The following is a 21,850-nucleotide window of genomic DNA, read 5'->3' as shown; positions in this document are numbered from 1 at the left end:
AATGGGGTGGAAGGTGGGTCTTTGAATTGTTTTGCTTTTAGGAATACTTAAAATATTAAGTAGCCTATTACAGTGTAAATAGAGCAAGTTTCAGCTAAATTTTCTGACAGAATCTACATTTGATTCTTCTCTCTCTGTAGAGAGGCTTACATTCATTTGGAGGGGAACTAATCCCATGACTTCTAGGTTATCTCTTAGTTTCTTCTCTGGAATGACATTATTGGCAGACACTAGAGGACTTAAGGGAGAACAGCATTTGTCTAGAATATAAAAACCAATTTGTAATTTCCATATTAGTAGTGGTGGATGGAGAATTTTCACAGGCAAATCAAATGATCACATAATCCCCAAACCCTTTTTCAGCTGTAGTTATTTACTTCTTTATCCATTTATTCTAACTTTGCAGGCTACCTGAGAAGTTGTATAGATTCTTCCAGAGTGAACATGTCACTTAAATATGGATTAGAACATGGCTTCTGCTGTGATTACTTTAGGGAGATGGGACCTATTGGTACATTACAAAGTGTCTGGAACAGTTAACAACAAGAACCTTATTTCAGGTGGCTGCTTTCCATTTTACTAAAGCAAAAGGCCTTCAGAAAGCCAACAACTTTACTCAGATTAAAGATGGGATTAATTTCTCCTTATGCAGCTAAATACATAAGCAGTGCATGTAAATATTTAATAAATATAAAAGAGCTCTTATAAACACAAGTCAATGAACAATCTCAGTAAAGTACAGGAAAACAATATGCATTTTGCTTGGTATAGTGTTTTCTTTACTCAGTTAGGTTAACAATGATCTCATCATTAGTCAACAAGATAGTAGAGAGACCATCAAAGCAAACTACAGGAGAGTCCAGATTGATTCGTGCCAAACAAATGTTTGTAGCTAACAGCTGTATTATCACTCATTCTAATTTACGCAGCTGGGGTTCTTTCATTTCCTAAGTGAGATAAATGTCATGTTGCATGATACAAGCACCATCTCTACTGCTTGAGTCATGAATCAGGTCAGCTCTCTCCTAGTTAGCTTCACCCCTCATTTTAGGTTGGGGGAAGTGGCTTGCTACAGTTTTAGCTATAAACAGCTAATAGGCCTTTTTCTAAGGTGTGAGTCCATTCATGAATCATTCAGTATTTTATTAAAAAATACCAGTTTGAATGTCATGAAGATATTGAAAAAACCAGTTTCATGTGGAAAAACCTTTGGTTGTGTAGGTTTTAAACTATCAGCATAAAACTTCTCTTTTTAAAAAATTCTTAAAACTTGAAGACTGAAGAATAAGAAAAAGTATGGTATAGTCTCTGCTTGCTGGATGAGATTCCATGATTTATTCTCTAACTATGCTAAGTCAGAGATTCTGCAGTTAGCTTTCTCCTCAAAACTCAGGTTGAGTTTGAGCAGGTTCTAAGGTGTTGATCCCTTTAGTTCACCTAGTTAATGGGACATAGAGTACTTTTGACTTGACTGCTCCATGCTTTTTCCTATCAAAGCAGACCAAGAAAATCAAAACCTTGATTTTTAAAGCTTATCTGAAATAGAAATAGGGAGTCTTATGTAACAAAAGGATGGCTAAGTGTACAAAGCAGTTGAACATGTTAGTGGTAGATGATGTGTTTAACTGTCAAAATGCTACTCACAGCAAAGGGGACCCAATTCCCAGGGGAAGGTCTGGAGAAGAGGAGGGAAAAGAGCCTGAGGCTTGGTGTGCACATTCTGAGACCAGTCCTGGCTCTGCCACTCAGTGGGTGTCTGTTTGCAAGTCATTTCTTGACCTCTGTGAGTCTTCTCTTTTTTCCAATTATAAAATAGGATAATAATTCCTGCCTCCCAGTTTTGTCATGAAGATGAAATAAAATAATGTTTCTGAAAACAAGTAGACAGAATAGGTGCTCAATCAACAATAACATTAGCTGGACACGATGGCTCACGCCCATAATTCTAGCACTTTGGGAGATCAAGACCAGAAGATTGTGTGAGCCCAGGAGTTCAAGACCAGCCTGGGCAAGATGGCAAGCCCCAGCCTTTGTAAAAAAATAAAAAATAAATTAGCCGGGCTTGGTAGTGTGCACCTGTAGCCCCAGTTATTCAATGGGCTGAATGGCGGGCTTGCTTGAGCCAAGGAGTTGAAGGATGCAGTGAGCCGTGATCACACCACTGCTCTCAAGCAGTTTTCTTATTCTGGCTTGTTGACTTAACAAATTATTGAAAGTTTGTCTGGGCCCTGGTGGCTCACGCCTGTAATCCCAGTGCTTTCAAGGCCTAGGCAGGAGGACCCCTTGAGGCCAAGAGTTTGAGACCAGCCTAGTCAACATAGTGAGACCCTGTCTGTACCAAAATTTTTTTTTAATTATCCAGGCATGATGGCAAATGCCTGTAGTCCCAGTTACTCAGGCTGAGTTGGGAGGATTGCTTGAACTCAGAATTTCAAGGATGCAGTGAGCCATAATCATACTACTACAGTTCAACCTTGGCAAGAGAGTGAGACCCTGTCTTAAAATCTGTGTACATACGCATATTTTTTTTAAAGTCAGTCATTGTAGTTGGGGAGACAGCTATTAAACAAGCACAATGTGAGAGTTATGTACATAGCACTGTGAGATCCGAGAAGGAACACCAAACCCTGCAGGGAGGGTAGGGAAGGAAAGCTACCTTCTCAGAGGAGGTGAAAGAGTTATCTCTGTAAAAATGAGTGTATCAAGTAAGCAAGGGGTGAAAAGGCATTGCAGGTAGATGGAGCAGCTTATGCAAAGACACACAGGCACGTTCCAGAAAGGCCAAGTGGTTTCGTGTGGCTAGAGTCGTGTGTGTGTGTTGGTGGGAATGGGGTGGGAAAGAAGGCTGGAAACATAGTGGTTATACTGGCCTTCATAATCTGAATTTCACAGATAAAGATTTAAACTGCTGTTACCACTTAAAGGAACTGCTTAGATGCCTTGGTCCTGTTTGTTTCTGGTGGAAATCTGGACAGATTAATTTGGCCTGTTATTTCTGGGTACTTCAGAAAGACAAACACCCAATCCCCATATTTTTGGCACTTCTATTCCCAACACAGTTGGAACCAGGAAGCATAACAATGAAAATTAAGAAAGGAGAAGAGGGAAGAAGCAGAGAGGACATCTATTTGGGATTTATGAAAAGATATTACAAGACGCAGGCATCTTTGACTAGTTTACTGGGATCTCTAGTAGAGATTTTTCTATTTTTAAAAAGGTGTTATATCTCCGAGAAAAATCTACCTTGATATGTGTAATAAAATAGCTCTGAGTAGGAACTCACCTGAGTAATTAATTAATAAAAAGAAAAATTTTACCCAACTTTGGAAACTGTTCAGGGAGCAACTGCCCTGAATAAAGAGGACATGAAAAGCCTTTTGTGTTCCTTTTTGTTCTTTATAACAAATTATTTTTCTTGCAAAGCCCCAAATTGCTTTCCCCTACATTGCCGCATTGCTGTGAACATGATTCCAGTACACTGTGGCTCTTCCAGGGATACTCCTGATATCAATCTTGAGGCCTATTCAAATGAGGATGGGAGTCAGAGTTGAACTGTGCCAACATTCCTGCTGAGAATTAGCCCAGTTTCATTATGTGTGGAGGAGCCCCCAGTTCACTGCCCTTGCATGTTTGGGGTACACAGAGCTGAGAGGCTCTGCAGGGAGTGCAAAGTTAAGAAACTGCATGATAGGAACACTATCACTTACTCTTTCATAATGAGCTCTGGGAAGGGAAACTAAAAAAAGATGAGGTTTTTCTATCATTCAGTGCAGCTGTGGTGTTCTACTTGTAACAAGCTACTTCTGCTTCATAAGGCAAGAAAAACACAAGAATTGTGAACAGACTCTCAGAATGAGCAGGGTCCCCAGGAGTCCTGTCTGTCTTTTTTAACTCCTTCAATTAACTGGAGTACTAAGGGAGAGATTTGTTGCTTGGCCTGTGCCTTCATTCTGCAGATGAAGAAACTGAGACCCGGGAGGAGGTGAAGTGGCTTTCCCAAATTGAAGATTCATTACAAGATTTACACAAGTACGTTGTAAAATCTTTTCTGCTTGGAAGAAAAGGTGATGGCGAACTAAAAATTTGATCTCTGTACCTTTATCCTATTTAATGTCTATTACATCATATACAGGATTTAATTTCTCAAACTGTATGTTTACCTGTTTTATCTTACCAATTGCCAATTTCATCAGAATAAGACTTCGTATCATCAAGTACATCTCTATTAACTTGACTTTTAACCACTTGGAAAACGTGTGCACCCTTGCAGCCTCCTTTATCTTGCCGTGCACTCCCACCTTCTGGTCATGTCAGGAGGGGCAGTATCCCTGAGGAACCATACTTAAACTTTTCCATTTTAGAAAGATTGGTCAATCCTAGGCCTTTGTTTTATGTGTAATTCGTTTGTTCTTATACTTTCTAATCCCACAGCCTTTGACTTCGGAAACCTTTGGGTTATAACAAAGTACTGAGGAACTATAATTTAATCTGTTCAGATCTAATATTAAATGAGACCCAGATTTTTTTTCTGGTGGACTGCAAAGCCACATTTATTGAACATCTACTAGGTTTACATGGGAGTCCTTTTAGCTGTGAATTCCTTATTGGTAAGGGACTATGCCCAACAGTGTACCTGGCACATAGTAGGAGAACTATGAATATGTGTTGAATGAGGGACATTGGTGAAAACCAGGGTTGTTTAGGAGTGTCCTGTCCTGAGGCCACTCCAGATGGAAGTGGTTCTCCCATAGCCTAACACATCCCGTTCTTTCTTGAACTGTAACTCGACTTTCTTCCAAAGATGAAGAGGAAAGGTATTATTCATCTGAGATTTGCCTTGTGGTGTTTAGCACAAATTTGGTTTCTGAGGAAAGGCTGGTAAAGCATTGATGCAGGGAAAATTATTCTTAGGTATTCTTCTCTGATGATCATAGATTGAAACTTTTACTTTTGTATAGTTCCGTAGCCATGAAAATAATCACTGGCCGACATTTCTAGTGGCAAAAAGTATCAACCTCTAGAATGGTCTGATGAATATCAGGGAGTAGGGCAAACAGAAATGTAATACCAGCTGGGCCAGCAGTGTCTGCCAACCCCAAATATTTACTCAGCATCTTACTATGTGTAAAACTCATGATTTTTCCTTGCTTTTGCTTGTTTCTTGAATGTAAACCTGAAGGCAGAATCTAAGTTTTGTAACTGATGATTTATGAACATTATTTGTGTCTACAAGAGGTGATATCCCTACCTACTTTGAAATCAGCTTGGAGTGCAAGGATAAGATTTTGATGGTATGTGGCACACATTAGTGCTCAGTAAATGTAGAAAAGAGAACAGAAGGATGACAGAATGCTGGGAGGAAGGAAGGGGGAAGGAGAGGGAGTAATCCCAGGCCTGGGCTCTGGCATCAGCCTGCAGATAGTCCAGCAGGTTCTGTCATGAACCAGCTGGGGGGCCTGGTGACATTCACTAACTTCTAACTCAAGTTTGCTCATCTCTAAAATGAGATAAAATCTACTTTGTAGGTTTTTTGAGAGGCTTAAATGGCATAATGCTTGTAAGTAACATAGACTACTCAATAAAGACTGGATTAAGTTAATGAGTAATATGTTTGTGAATTCCAGTAATTGTCTTGTTGAGAAAACAGTTACCTGTTTATCTTCCTTGACTTTAAAATGAGTCTACATCAGTTAATTTGGATTCCCCCAGAGTGGAGTGAGCAAGCACACTGACATTCTCAGAAGAGCAGACAGTCACAGATGACAGCATCCTCAGGGAACACCCCTCCCTGAGTGCTGGCAGTAAGTCAGAGGATTGCTGTTTCCCCAGCTGCCCTTCAGTGTGAGTTCCCCCTTACCAGTCATAATTTTCACCATTCCCAGAACAGAGGGCCAGATTCTCCTTCCCTTTGTGTCTGCCTGTTTTCTTCTCAGAGGAGCATGTCTGTGTGAGAACAGGGCCTTTACTGAGACCAGGTCTTCCTGAGACCTTTGCGTGGAAGTGGAAGAGACACAAAATGGCGAGGGCGGGGGAAGGGCAGTCTGGCCTGGCAGGTTGGCCACAGCTCACCCATCAAACTTCAGGGCCAGGTGTTAGCATTTTCCAACACCTTGGTAAGTCATGTTTTCAGCAAATCAAGAAACTCTAGTTCTGCGTCTTTGAGAGACATCACTTTTTCCCCGTAAAGTTAGCTTTTCTCAGGATGGGGATACATTTTCAAAATCTTTTTTACAAGGAGGCAGAGTTACATTTAATGAGTGATATTGGAGACTGAGGGGAAGTTGGAGTTTCCCCGGTGTTTTTCTGAAGGAGTTAACAGCATAGGCAGTTTGGGAGATCTACGGGAGACCTGCTTTGGAAGGTCCAGCTGTCTCCTTTACATCACCCCCATTTCTGTCCATTGAACATGGAAGAAAAGGGAGGCCCCGGCTTCTCATACTTGCTGATGGTTAGCATGTCTGCACACTTACTGTGTGCCAGGCTGGGTTCTAAGTGCCATATATGGTACACCACTTAATCCTCAAAATAGAATTCTGAAGTACATAGTATTTTTATCCCCCCTACAGAGGAGGATCCAAGGCTCAGATAGTAAATACATTTCCTAGGCTCAAACAGTTACTAAGTGACAGAACTGGTTAAAAAAAAAAAAAAAAAAAATCCAGGCAGCCTGGCTCCAGAGCCTTTTCTCCTAGCCAGGGTTCTCCGCTGCCTGCGAAGTCGTTAGTCCCATTGGAGGATCTCAACAAGGGACTGCAGGAGTTGAAAGTAAATGTAGCGTTTCTCTTCCCCAGGCTTTTAAAATATATAATTTTCAGGAAAATTTCAGGAACAAGTAGCATTTTTTCATCTCAACAAGACCAAATTGCCTCTATGGGCTATATGGCGGCTCTGCTCTGCATTTTCCATAAAGTGATATGTGCTCTCCAGTGGAGTCACACCCTGTTGTAGGTTAGGTTCCCAGGGAGCATTCATGGAGTTGGAGTTTAGCTTGCAGGATTTTACTAGGGATTCCTGCTGAAGGGGAGTGGCCCTGGGGAAGTGGAACTGCAACACAGGCCTGACACAGCCTCTGCCAGTCACTTGGGTCATCATGGAGTATATACCGTCCCTCAGAGCCCAGTCCTATGCTGGGCTGAAAGGGTAGGACCTTTATACAAACGCTGCCACCACCAGTGGGTGGATATGGGCCACTTGGAAGAGGGCTTCTCCTTGGGCAAGGGAGCTCTTTTCAGCTGAGGTGGACCCTGAAGGAGGTGACAGCTGCAGGCTGTCTCCCAACAGCATTCCCCATCACTGAGGTAGAGTTCTGCCTTGAGCAGGGGCTCTAAGTGGTGGATTTTTGCTTCCATTCTGACACTTTCATTTTTCATTGCCAATGTGAGTCTACTCATTGGCAAGTGCTTTCTCCTAACTCAGCCTCTTGTTTACTTGGATTCAAGATAAACGGCATTTACAAGATTGCACAAAAAGAGAGATTCTCAACTGTCTGGTATCCTTTTACTGTAGCTCTAGGCAGAGGCAAAGGTGTAATACTGATAGTCTCTTTGGAGCATGTAATAAAAATCATGCCTGGCATTTTGGGAGATACATGAACAATTTGTTTTACCCTCATGATGTCTTTCAAGTGGCACCAGTTGGCTTTTTTCTGGAGCTGGAGTCCAAAGCTAAAGGCCACAATGCAGTGATTGAAATCTCCAGTTACATTTTTCTTGCCAGCTGTCTTTAGAGAAATCTTTCAGTGATTAAGGTTCCAGATTTAACTCCCCTTTCCTTAGTCCTTCCGTCATGAAACTAAAGCTGTCTTCCAGTTCACTCCAGCATGGACATTAAACTGTACCCCACTAACTTATATCTTATACACCCAAGCTGATGACAAGAGCTGGGTTGGCTTGCCTTTTAGGGTTTGTTACTGTTGCATCCCATTGGTGCCCTGAGCTGGCATTGGCCACTGACTGTCTCACCTGCAGGATTTGCAAAACCTGTCTCCATTTCCCTTCTTTCAGGTTGGAAAGCTTATCCAAGAAGCAGCTGGAAGAAGTAATTTGAAGAGAGTAACTCTGGAACTTGGAGGCAAAAGTCCTAATATTATTTTTGCTGATGCTGATTGTAAGTCAACTACAGGTCCCGTACATGAACCAGCACACATCCTTTGGTACTCTCTTTTGTATCTCCACTGTTGATAGGACACTAGCAAAAGATATTTGAAGCTAAGGGCAATCAAGAAGATCTCTAAGGAGAAAATGGTTTAATAATGGGGAAAGAGCACTTTTCAGTTGACGACTGAACCAGTTGTTTTCTAGACACTAATGAGCCATTTTGAATCTGTGATGTTGTAGAATAGGGGGATGAGATGAAGGCTTGATCAGTGGCATATGGTTCAACAGCAACGGTCTCAGCTGCTGAGCACCTGAAGGATAGTCTCTCTGCCTAGATTCAATAAATCTGTAACTTTTCAACTGTGCCTGGTGGCTGGTAGACCATTTTAAATAAATCGGACTTCACCAGCCCTGCCAGCATTTTCCAAACCCACAGCCCCTTCTCTGTTTAGTCAATTCCAACCCCTTTCTGTTGCTCCCATGACTTTCAGTTAGGATGACAGCACACGTGGGTCAGTTGGGTATGAGTAGTCCTAAAGCTGGGATGATTCCACTTGCCAATAGGACCTTACAGAGGCTTAGAGCAGTAACTGAGAAACCCCATGTCTCTAGGAAGGATGCCACCTAGGCCATTCTGCACAGGTGTGACCTTTCTGTTTTGAAAAGCTCTCCAGGTAAGGAAATCCCACCATCTCATTCAGTGATTCTTTTTTTTTTTTCCTTCACTTTTTGCCAGGCAGAGCTGCTTTCCCAGTTTCACCACCAGAGAGATCAGAAAACCAAAAGCAGATTGCTTGAATTTCAGCCCCAGCTTGGAATTTGCAGAATTCAGCTTTAGCTTTATATTAGTTGTCAAGAAAATCAGAATCTTTATGCCTGTTCCTCTTGAGGAGTAGGAACTCCATCTCCCTAACATTGACTGATTCATTTATTCAGTCAGTCGGTCATTTAGCAACTAATGCACATCAGATTAAGCTGTTTTGAAGTATAAGATATAAGGGATGAATATGGAATAGTTATCATGGGATTTTACACAAGTCCATGTCAATCTAGAGGAAATTTAGTGTCTTCAAAGAAGACCCATTGGTGTTACGGTTTAATCCCCCAAATACCAAACATACAGCCCCAAGGCCCTGTAGATTAGGAGTTGTAAATTGGCCAAATACAAAATATAGACATGTTTACCTGTCTAAACATTACACTATGTTCAAAACAAGAACTGTACATTAAAATATTGATTTCTGTGAAAATTGAGAAGATCTGGCAACCTGGGGCTCATATTTATGCGTGGCAATGATTAAATGTAGTGGCTTTCCTTCTTAGCCTCTCCGTTACATTGCTTTACCACCTGGCAGACTCATACCTTTACCTTATGTCCCTAGCCCTGTGGTATATTGGGGTTTGAGACTCCTGCTATACATGAGGTTCAGTACCTCTGTTTGCAGAATAAGAAAGAGACCCAAAGAAGTGAAGTTGTTCAAGTTCACATAGCATGTCAGGGTGTAGTCAGAACTAGAACAAAGTTGCATTCCCAATCCAGGGCTATTCATGGTTATGTCGTGCAGTGAGCACACTATACCTAGGACTTTGGAGAGGGGAGGGAGGTGGCTTCATAGACAGGCCCCTCCCCAGGCAAAGCAGTGAGAACATGGCTGTTTCCTCTTGTAGTGGACTATGCTGTGGAGCAGGCCCACCAGGGTGTGTTCTTCAATCAAGGTCAGTGCTGCACTGCAGGCTCTCGCATCTTCGTGGAGGAGTCCATCTATGAGGAGTTTGTGAGAAGAAGTGTGGAGCGGGCCAAGAGGCGCATAGTGGGGAGTCCCTTTGACCCCACCACTGAGCAGGGTCCCCAGGTAGAAAAATCATAACCATTCCCTTTGTTTACTTAATCCTTGATTGGCACAGAACTGTGTACACTCTAGTAGGACCCAACAAAGCAACATCTTCCTTTTCGGCTGACTCCTTTATTCTCCACCATGTCTTCGTGGCTGGAAATGGAGCCAGAGAGCGATTGCTTATTTCTTATGCTTCTCTTTCCCTTTCTAAGTTTTATCTCTGAAAAACTATGGGATTACCGTTACTTTAAGAATATTCTGGCCGGGCACAGTGGCTCATGCCTCTAATCTCAGCTTTTAGGGAGGCCGAGGTGGGCGGAACATGAGGTCAGGAGATTGAGACCATCCTGGCTAATACGGTGAAACCCCGTCTCTACTAAAAATACAAAAAAAAAAATTAGCCGGGCGAGGTGGCGGGTACCTGTAGTCCCAGCTACTCGGGAGGCTGAGGTAGGAGAATGGTGTGAACCCGGGAGATGGAGCTTACAGACCGTGCCACTGCACTCCACCAGCCTGGGCAAAAGAGCAAGACTCCGTCTCAAAAAAAAAAAAAAAAAAAAAGAATATTCTGACCTTTGGGACTAAGCTGGAGTCTCTCAGTTCTAAACAAAGCGATGAGTATGACAAGATGGGTCTTGACACTAGAACCCAATCCCAGTCCTTCCAATCACTGAACTTTAGGACATCCCTACAGATGCCACAGTCAAGGACGGTAGATCTCTTTCTTTCCTAGAGCCATCTATCCTTTTACGAGCTGCCAAGGAGTCTCTCCAGCAGCGTGAACCAGTCTGGACAGATCACTTGTAGCTTGTGAATGTGTAGGAAGTGAAGGGCTGGCTCACTTCCCTTTTGCTGTATGGTTATTTCTTAATCTGAAGGCCTCGTGTACTGTAGTGGGGTGGGGAGGGCCACAAAGTCTCTCCTGAGCAGCCAGACTACACTTTTCACCTCTGCAGGTTCGCCATAATCATCAAGGCGTATTTCTAAAGGGAATTCTGGTTTTAATCTGTAGACAGGTTCTGAGAATTTTTAGAAGGAACCTGGACCAGCTCTTATATGGGTCACTAAAGCATGGGTTTAGGGATTATTCAAGATAAGATTGATGTTCTGGCTGAGCCATTCAAACTTGGGTGAATGTAGGTTTTTGTATTGTTTACCACAATAAGTAAATGATAACTCCATCAGTTTTTTGGGGGAAGACTGACCTTACTTTTTTTTTTTTGGACTAGGAAGCTAGTCCTTCACTCTTTACTGTTAATATTTTCCTCTAAAGTTTCTCTAAAAGTGTAATAGGAATTCCTTTAAAAACAAACCACAATAAGATTGGGTGTGTAGCACTATCTAAAAAGGCTGTGTGCTAATTTTTGCCTCTTTTCACTATCAATACAACTTGCTAAGTTACTCATTTAATTATAAAAGTCAGTTTTCCCTCATATGAACAATGAATAGTAAATTAGCCAGTGTCTCCTTCATTTTGAAACATTTTTCTAAATGTTCAGCTGGTACTTCTGATTAGGCAATATCATCAGAGCAGTACATTTATTGGAATCGTCGATATATTAGGATTAACCATACAAAATTGCCAATTTTTTGTAGGTCAAAAATTGGTAAGTAACGGCAGTTTTATATGATCTGACTGGGTGTAGTTAAACTTTGAAAAAAATCCTAAAATGAAAGATTCTCAAGAACATACTTATTTCCATTTTCATAGAAGGTTGTATTTCGAGTCATTAAGTCTTGTCTCCCACAGATTGATAAGAAACAGTACAACAAGATCTTGGAACTCATCCAGAGTGGTGTGGCTGAGGGTGCCAAGCTGGAATGTGGAGGCAAAGGACTGGGCCGAAAGGGGTTTTTCATTGAGCCCACAGTGTTTTCCAACGTCACTGATGATATGCGGATTGCCAAGGAGGAGGTATCAAATATGCTGTTCTTACAAAAGCCACATCTTTCTTGGGATCGTTTCTAGAGCATTTCTAGTGGATGATATTAGAGTTTTAGCTCTTTATATTTTACGTATATTCATTTTGCAACAGTAATGAACATGGCTATGAAAATTCCAGTTTCAAGAAGAAAAGTAAACCAAAAGACAAGCAAGCTAGGTGGAGGCCAGGTGACATGCTATGTGCTTATGATTATTATTAGCCAACAGAACAATCAGAATAGCCTACCATTGGCCTCAACAATACACTGGCAATAGTTCAGCTCTCCTAAATGTGGGTCACTAGGATGTTAACCAGGAGAGAGAATACAATGAAACATCTTTACATCTGTGCAAGAGAGGAACCAGGAGCAAATCAGCCCACAGTCCAGAGCATTCAGTTCTGGAGCAGTGTTTGCAGGATCACAGAGGATGCCACTTGCTCTTCTGTACCTAAAGAAGACACCCCTAGTATACACAGTGGAATCAAGTGATGCTGGAGAGGCTGGGGAAGTTGGGGAGGTTAAACACTAATGTTAGACTCTTCTTGCATAATCTTATCCTAGGAAAGGTTGGGAGATTTTACAGTTTTGTACTGCTAAACTTAAATGTCATTTAAGTAATATTGAAATGTGGAAAGCAGGTAAAGGAATGACAGAGCAACCATGTTGAGTCATATTATCTTTTTGCAGATCTTTGGCCCTGTTCAGGAAATTTTGAGATTTAAGACGATGGATGAAGTTATCGAAAGAGCCAATAACTCAGACTTTGGACTCGTAGCAGCTGTCTTTACTAATGACATCAACAAGGCCCTCACAGTGTCTTCTGCAATGCAAGCTGGGACTGTTTGGTAAGATCAGAGTCAGTCGTGTAACAAATTCCACTGGTGGTCTAGGGACCAGGGTGAAATAAACAAGTATCTTCTTGGAAGGATGGGGAATACCAAAAGCAACCAAAGTTCACCAGAAAAGGGGTACACTCCTTACTGCTTAGATCCAGAAATCAAAGTAGATTTTAAATTACAAATTTTTCCTCTGGAGGAAAGGAATTTAAAAATAAAACTTCTAAAAGAAATACCATGCCAGTCAGATTATGTGGTCAGACTTCACATGAACTCACAGTACTATGTTTTCTTCTTTCAGGATCAATTGTTACAATGCCTTAAATGCCCAGAGCCCCTTTGGGGGATTCAAGATGTCTGGAAATGGGAGAGAAATGTAAGTCTTAAAGTTACTGATGCCTGCAGAGAAATAGATTGAAAATATCAGCACAGAGCAGTACTTAAAAAATAGTTTAATTATCTTACACTCATCCATACATTCAACAAACATTTCGTTGAGCACATGCTACTATAAGCTAAGTTCTATTACATGTTATAGAGATGAATAAAACACAATTCCATTTCCCAAAGTGAGAATGGAAAAAAATAATGTACCATTAATTCCCTCTAATAAAGGCTATGATAGAAGTATGTGAAACATTTTGTCAGTATAGAGAAAAATCAATTAATTTTGACTGCTGGGGTCCTACAAGACTTCATAAAGGAAGTAACAGTTTTTCCTGGACGTAACATCCAGGGAAAAAACCCACTTTCCCTCGTTTTGAAAGAAACTGATCTGTATTTGCCAAATGCTGTGACTCACAGAGGAAACATGTTTCATGCCCGTTCCCTCAGCCATTACTGAATGCCTATTTTTTTGAGCAAATACCTAGTTCACAATCTAACAAGTATTGAGCATAAATATGTACAAAGCACTGTGCTTGGTTTGTGGAGGAAGATGCAGGTCCTTAAGGCCTTTAATATGTTTTGGGGTAAATAAAACTAATAACATTGAAAGAATCAGAGGAATCGCAGAAAAGACTGTAAACCAATGGAGGAGCTCAGGGATAGGGAAGATCATTGTGAGCTGGAAAAATCTGGGAAACCTTTAGATATGATCTGCTACAGGGATTTGTGTCAGCCTTTCAAGAGGAATGCTTGGATAGAGAAGGGGGAACATATTTTCAAGGTTGGCAGGCAAAGCAGGGTAGCAGTGGGGGAGAGTGAGTAAAGGTATTGCGGGAAAAATAACTGTAGTGTTTGTGGGAGAAATGCAGTGAACCAGCAAGACCAGAGCAGAGGATTTACATACTGCAGATAGTTTCACTGGTAATTTCAAGCTCCCAAGCAAAACTATTACGTAGGTATAGCTTGGAGATTAGAGCAGTTTCTAGAATCACACTGCTCGGATTTGAATCCTGCCTCTATTACTACATGTGCAACCTTGGACAAATTACTTAATCTAAGCCTCAGTTACCTCATCTCTAAGATGGGAATAATTATAGTACCTACCTCAGGGTTGTTGTGAGGATTAAGTGTAAGGATTAAGTATGCAAACATCCAACAGAATGTCTGGCAAGCCTTCAGAAAATGTTAGCTGCAATCATCATTATTCATCAAGCAGATTAGTGTTATATAGGTGTTTCCTCTTTTTCTTAACCTGTAACTTTGGCAGAAGTTTCCCTAAATTCCAGCTGGTGTCACCAACTTCTGTTCTGTATCTGGTAAGCCAGGGAGAAGCTGTTCTCGCTTGAACCTTTTCTTCCGGCCTCCAGTACCCCTCACTTACTTTACAGCCAGAACCTATAACCAATCTGGATCGTATTTGTTCAGTTCTTAGTATTCCTTCAGCTTTTACAGAGTCTTCATGTACTCCAGGTATCTCTTCATTTGCTTTTGACCTTCACCTTCTGCTTCCACTTTTCAAGATGCATTCTGCTTCTTATTTCATTTCCTTCCTCTATGTCTGTGCTCTCCCAGTCTCTGAAATGCTGGGGGCAGTCACTGGCTCTGGGAATGCTGCTTGCATTGACTGTTTTGTTACAGATCATTAACAGGGTGAATCATGAGCATAAAATATACTTTCAATAAATGATCGCTGGTTGATGGAGCCTAATCCCAGGCTAACCCATGGTCCCTCATTGTGGGCACACTTGTTACATTAGCTGAGTCTAGTCTATTCCCATCAGAAGTGTTCTCCTTGCCCAGAAAGGTGGTCCAGGAGACAGTCTGGCTCTGTCTGAACCTCACATAACAGTGCTCAAGAGACTGAAGAACCATTTCTCTCTACTTGTCTTCCAGGCACTATGGTGATTGGACCTTCTCAGTGCAGTTAAAAAATAATTAGGAAATGCTGTTCTTTGATGAGACCCATTGCATCTTGTCTAGATTGCATGTTTGTTTGTTTGTTTGTCTCTACTTACTCCCAAAACATGTTTTCTCTTTCTTAAATGACCCTGAGTGACAGAAGATGCTTAAAATAAAAGAACCTGCTCTGTCTTGGTCTCCAACTCTTCCACCTCATTTGATACAGCCTCAGAAACTCCACTTAATCCTCCATCTAGACAGAATTGTTTATCTCATGGCCTGCAAACTCCATGCAGCTTTGGTCCCTGACACCTCCCTGTCTATCCCTAGGAGGAGCAGAGACGTGAAGTGGCACTTCCAGAAACATCTGGAAACTCCAAGGAGGGCTGACCTAGCCCATGAGGTCTCCCCACAGAGAGCTGTGGGGAGGGCTGCCCTCTACAGGTTATCTGATGGGCTGCCCTCTTAATTCCCAGGCTCAGAAACTAGCTTTTCTCAGGTCCTCCTGCCCACCTAATTCTGCCTGTTTCACTTTTCCTGTCCTTTTTCTTACTTCCTTATCAAACTCCCCTGAGATGAGGGGTGGCAAAGCACAAGCCATAAAATGTCACAAACTGAGGAGATGGAAAGAATTCTGTGAACCTCAGCATTTTAAAAACTCAGGACACTGGCTTTGAAAATGAGAAGCATTGTTAGATACTCTAAATCAGGGCTTGTCAAGTTTATGTGTGTGTGTGTGCATGCGTGTACACGCATGCATACAGAGAAGTCACCTCCAATCCGGGTGACGGTTTTGTTAAGCATGCATATCTAGGGACCCACTCTCAGAGATTCTGAGTTAGTTGATCTGCGATAGGACCCAGGAACTGCATTTTTAGCAAGCTTCCAGAGTGACTCCAGTATACATCACTGGCCAGGACCCACAGAGAAGCACCTCTGTTCCAGCAGGGTTTTACATTGCATCACACACCCAAACACTGGGATCCACCAGTCACCGTTGAAATCAACCTGCCTTCCGGTGACCTGCTCCCACCCTCCCTCTCAGTCCCGACCACCTGCAAGCTCCTCTGATGCTGATGGTCTGGAGACCTTACTCTGCTCTGAGAAATGCTGCTGCAAGTCAAGTAAAAGAGCAGGAAAATATATACCCTAAACAAAAACTCTTCTTGTTTTATGAGCGAGTCTGAGTGAGTCCTAAAATGGCTGGCCAAGAGCTACCAATACTGACAGGTTACCTTAAAGCCTCTAGGTGTGCAAAGTTTGATTTATCTTAAGGACTAGAACCTAGTCTTCTAAATGTGATTTTGCCTTGATGTTTCGTCCTGCTATGAAGGTGACCATACAGAGAGATTGGGCTGCATCAGTAATGATATGCATACCTTTTGTGCATCAGTGAGCTTCTTCCCTGTTGACTGTATGTGCCACAAAATTTAACTGGAGTAAATAAATTTGAGACAGAAATCCTGGAACAAGATGGTGAAATTGCTTAAGAATCCAAACTTCAGGGCTCAGTGACCTTTGAGCATTGTTTCCCAAAGTGTGACCCACATGACCGTCTGTCTCACAGTCTCCTGGTCCCTCCCTAGAGCTTCTGAAACTCAATCTTTGTGGGGTGGGGGTAGTGTTCAAGAATCAAAAGTTGAAGCAAGCTCTTTGGGTGACACTTATATATACTGAGGTTCAGGAACTGCTGGAGAGATGACTGGGCACCAAGAGGATGACAGTGACTCAGCTGGCATCCCTTAGCTGGTTCATGGCAGAGCTGAGTGGGCACTCCTGTCTCTGACCCCAGCTTCAGTGCTCTTTGTCTCCTCCATGCCTCCTCAGTCGTACTGCTCTAAGACTGCTCACTGGCTTTCCTTCATGTCCTGGGCCCAGAGCAGTTCTTTTGATAGCAGATTTGAGTCAACTTCCCCCGTGCACAGATCACTGCTCAGGACCCAGAGAGGAGCAGCTCTGCTCCGGCAGGGTTTTCCATTGCATCACACACCCAAACGGTAGGATCCAACAGTCACACTTGAAAGCAACCATAATCGTGAGGTTTCTGACTCTGTAGACTTCCTTACATTTCTCACAACCCCATGTTAGACAGTCACATGGGGGTGAACTGTGGCTCGGGACCTGCCCCAACAAGTGCGTGCAGAAGCCAGGAAACAAAGGGGTAAATTCACTTCAAATGGGATGCACATGGTGTCCGTGATGAAGAGACACATTCAGAATTGCCCAAGGACAGGAAAATGACCAGAGAGAGCCAGAGCTGAGCTGGTAATAAAGAGACTCCGAGACTGAGTGTAGTTAATGAGGGAAGCATGCAATGAGTGGGGCAATTTCAGTTGGTTTCTCTCATTCCTCTAAGCGAAATGAACTATATGGACAGGAGAACAGCCTGCTTGCCCCAGTCTCTCCTTGGCTGCCCTCTGTTGTCCCTGTCAACTCAGGTGCCCATGGTGCTCAGAGGTGGTGCTGGCAAAGCCACTGGAGCTTTATGTAGGCCATGGGGGCTCCTAAAAGGAACCTGAATGAATCATTTACAGCAGGTCTCTCTTGTAAAGCCCAGCCACAGTAACTCGTACACTGACTGTTTCAAAAGACAGCCTTTCTTAATCATTTAATTGTTTCATATTCAAATATATCTCCTAATTGTTTTTATTTTTTCCTGATCTAGAAGATACGACAACAGGCTAGAACTAGGGAAGAGGGAATAGGAAGCTCGCCCTTCCTCCTTCCCTCCTCCCCTCCCTACTTTCCTTCCTTCCTTGGTCATCAGGTACCTTCTTTGTGCCTGCTGCTGTAGGCTATACCCTATGTTTGGTGGAAGGCAAAAAGAAAAATCAGTAGGATACAACTCAGTAGGGAAGACAGAGATATTCAAGCCCCTTGTCCTCCCAGTGTGATAAGTATGGTGGTTGAGGTGTGAACAAGGGGCTCTGTGAACAGAGAGGGCGAAAGAGGAGCTCCTCCTGAGGCTGTTGGGAAAAGCATCACTGAAGAGTGACTTTCAGAAGAAGAGAAGAAAAAGAGGAGAACACGCTTGATTTTATAATGAAATAGATAAAAGGAAAAAAGGCATTTAAACAAGGCAAAAAGAACAGGAGAATAGAGAAGAGAAGTGGAGGAGAAGGAGCATTGTAGTAAGCACGCAGAAGGACAGGAACACTTAGACATGCGACCCACTCCCACCCTCTCTCTTGGGGGAGGAAAGCACACTACTGTCCCAAATAACTAATACTGAACCAGTGCTGCCTTGTGGAGAGAGGCATGGCCATGGCGTTCAGAGACCTGGGCCTGGTCCCACTGCGGCCCACAGCACTCAGCCTCTGAGCACAGCCTGGGGTCATCTGTGTGCCCTCTGGCCAAGGCTGACAGTAGTTCTCTGAGTAATTGAGAGTCATTGCCTTTCTGTGCAGTACTGTGAAAACAAATCACCTTTTAACTTTAAAAACTACTCATGAGATGACAGTTTCTCTGACCCTCAGAGGAAGGCTGGGCTGCGCATACGTGAGGAACTTTTACATGAACATCCCAGGACTTGCTGTTCACAGGTGATAAACTGCACCTCCCCAGGACTCCCACTGCACTCACATGCAGCTCCCTGGACTTCTGGTATCTGACCCGGCCCATTTCTGTGTTTCAGGGGAGAATTCGGCTTGCGGGAGTACTCAGAAGTTAAGACTGTGACAGTAAAGATCCCCCAGAAGAACTCCTAAGAAGGCCAAGAAGGAAGATGAAGCCCAGCCTGCACATCTGTCCCTCTCTGCTTTCTCTGTAGGGCCCAGCTCTCAGGTATACAAAGTTGAGCCACGGTCCTTATTTAAAGATTGAAAAGATAACATGTAGGCCAGGCAGGTCACTGCACAACTAAAGCAAACCAGCTGGGTACAGTTTCTTGGCACTCTGTAAGGGGCCACCTTAATCATACCAAATATCGGGGAAAGTGGGATAAAGGGAAGAGGAGGAGCTAGCAGACACATCCAGTATCTCTTTCTGGAGCACAGGATGAAATAAGGGAGCTGTATTATTTCATGCCTTTGTCACAGAACTTTCCTCTTAAGGAAAGGTGACCTTTCTACTGTCTTCATTTTCCTCCTTCCAGGCCCTCCTCGCTCACCCACCCCTCCCTCTCTTCCAAAGAGATCTCAGCTGAGCTCATTTTGGGGCAGATGTTTGGGCCGGGAACAATTTTCCAAGGTTTTAAAGCCAAATTACCATTTCATGTTATCCATTTCTTCAAAGCAAAACATGAAATGGTTTTAGCTAGAGTCAGACCAGAATGAAAATGCCGGGAGCTGGTACACTACAGATGTAATAAGAACCTGGGATATTCCTGACCCAATCTGGTTTTCTTTTACCCATAAATAACATGAATGAAAAAAGATTGGGACAATAGAGACTGGAAGTCATCACGTGCAGATCGCAGCTTCTGAGCTTGCTGCAGTTTTGGGGTGTGTGTGTGTGTGTGTGTAGTGGATTCCTTCCTTCTCAGTTATTCTGGAATAAGGCAAGGAGTGGGTTGTTTTTCATAGCTAGATAAGATCTTTTCCAAAGTTTTTCTTAGAACCAACCAAAAAACAATCCGAGTAGACCCAAGAATTTGATAAAGCTGGATGCCTTGCAGACTTCATTCAGCTTCTAATATTGGGCAACAATTATTATTAAATGAATTATTTCTGTAGTTGGAATCTGTACCTTCTGAACCTCTACACCAATACCTGCTATTCCAGTGCTGCACGTGTGATTTTGGTCTATCATACTGTACCCCTACATCTATCATAATGTGCCCTACATCTATTGGCAGTGACCTTGGAAAATCTGGCCAAGCCTAGGGGTTTCCTTTTCCATTTGCCGAGTTCCATTGTGCCACGACTGCCGTGCTCCACTGAGCTCCTCTGTCACACCCAGTGGCTCATCCACATACCATTCTTGCCCCTCACTGAGCAGGCCATGGCCTACAGCTTGGGGGGAGTAAAGCAGGTCCGCCTCCCTTTCTTCCCAACCACATACTCCTCTTGTGCTTTCCAGTGACTCCACCAGTTTAATGTGGGAAGTGTTAGCTTCCTTTCCTTCTTCCATCCCTTCTTCCATCTTTCCAGCTGTCAAATCCAATCCAGTCGCTAACCTAGATGCAGATCATTTATTTAAAAGTACCAAACATAACCCAGAGTATGTGGAACATGGGCAACATATATATAGCCTTCTGTATTTAACGATTTTCTGCTTCTTAACCGTACCACTTTTCTATTTATAACTCTTATCTATCCATGATGTTTTAAAGTCTCCACTTGCTGTTATTTACAAACGACAGTGCATTCAGCAGCCCAATGCTGCGAGCCCTGACAGATGCCGTATTTCTGATTGCTTCCATGTGAATGCTGCCCTCCTGTAGCATGTGTCCAAGTGGACATAGCCACTAACCAACTAGTTACCTTTGGACTGCAACATAAACTGTGAAAATGAAGATTTATTTCTTTTAATTTACTTAAAAAGAAACCTCTGTGCTAGCAATAAAGCATTTATATTGTGTACTCCTTGGGATTGTTTGGCTGTGTCTGTAAGTCTTTGTGTCATACTGAATCTGTTTGGGTCCTTCCTCAGCTGCTGGGTTTTTCAGCTGTGTTGCTCTCTTGGGTAACTGAGCAGAAGCCTGCAAGGGTATTTTTACAGAATTCATTAAGGTAACTGGTAAATGGTATTAAGGTAAACAAAAACCTTATTTTCTGATGCTGTTTAAAATCTGTGTGCATGTGTAGTTTAGCTGGCATGTAAGTATAACCATGTATGAAATATATGAAATAACAAGTTTCCTTTAGAATAGCCTCCATGAAAACTAAAATGCAGAGGAGTGTGTAGGGTCTGTTTTCACAAACGTGGACTACACACCGCAAGCTCACATTGCTGATGGCATTTCACAGTAGCTTTATTTTTATTTACCAAAGTGAAATGAAGTCAGAGGCTGATAACGTGATGGAATATTTTTGCAGCTGTAAAAAGAAATCTGTAAATGGTGACTGTACTACTACCAAGATTGAGCTTGTTTTCTCTCAGTGTGTTCTCAGAGTTGCGCTTTTGAGGAGTGGTTCCCACCCTTTAGAACCACACAGCTCCCCACCTTTCCTTCCAGCCCTTGGAATCTCCACCCAAGTTCCGATCAAGTGAGACAAAAACTAAACCTAATGACTTAGCCCCAGAGCAGATCTCGCTTGGGGGACAAGAAGCATTGCTGTGGACTGGAGTTCACTGCTCTGTGTGCCAGTAGCTTATTTTTCAGAGGAACAGAAGGAGCATGGGAGAATGCAGCCCCTGCAGCAGCAGATGGAACTCTGAAATATAAGATGCGGGACTCCCTGACAATCCACCTCATGTTCTGTCCATTGAGCCATCAGGAAAAAAATGAGAAAGGCCTGGACATGAAGTAATCATTTCAAAGTCTTTTAGAAAGGTGCCATTGTTGCACATATAGATAGCAGGAATCTGGAGTCAGACATGCGAAAACATTTCTGATAAAAGGAATAACCTACAAAGGCAGAGAGGAGAGGCCAAGCTCGGCATATTTATGTGACAGTGAAGAGATGGGCTGGCAAGAGCAGGCACTGCATGCTGGCAAATGGTCAGACTACACAGGGTCTTAGGTCAGCCAGAGCTGTTCCCTAGTAATGTAATAGAAAACAGAGACACTCGTGGGCTTTGAGTTGGAGTGTAATGGAAGCAGTGGTTGGAGTATACTGGTCTGGAGCAAAGTGGAAGAAAAGAGACTGATTACAGAGTTTGTTTGCCATAAAACTATGGATGGCATAATGCTATGGGGGATGGAGAGGAAGGAAACAAATCAGTGAAGTCACTGGAACTTAAGGAATGAATATGAAAGAATGGAAAA

At 42.7% G+C, this 21,850-nt stretch overlaps 1 protein-coding gene across 2 annotated transcripts in view; it reads left to right on the top strand.

The window, feature by feature from the left end:
- The window catches only part of ALDH1A2 (aldehyde dehydrogenase 1 family member A2), a 118,959-nt gene extending 98,458 nt beyond the window's left edge, over positions 1–20,501 (top strand). For both annotated transcript variants that reach the window (XM_054449996.2, XM_054449998.2), the window contains 6 exons: positions 8,004–8,106; positions 9,765–9,949; positions 11,682–11,846; positions 12,545–12,702; positions 12,995–13,069; positions 18,614–20,501. In XM_054449996.2, the coding sequence (XP_054305971.1) occupies positions 8,004–8,106; positions 9,765–9,949; positions 11,682–11,846; positions 12,545–12,702; positions 12,995–13,069; positions 18,614–18,686 (759 nt within the window). In that variant the 3' untranslated portion in view covers positions 18,687–20,501. The remainder of the gene's footprint in view (positions 1–8,003; positions 8,107–9,764; positions 9,950–11,681; positions 11,847–12,544; positions 12,703–12,994; positions 13,070–18,613) is intronic.
- Positions 20,502–21,850: the final 1,349 nt, after the last annotated feature.

This window comes from Pongo pygmaeus, chromosome 16 (genome assembly GCF_028885625.2).
Source record: "Pongo pygmaeus isolate AG05252 chromosome 16, NHGRI_mPonPyg2-v2.0_pri, whole genome shotgun sequence".
NCBI lineage: Eukaryota > Metazoa > Chordata > Mammalia > Primates > Hominidae > Pongo > Pongo pygmaeus.
This window is presented reverse-complemented; position numbering and strand designations above follow the sequence as displayed.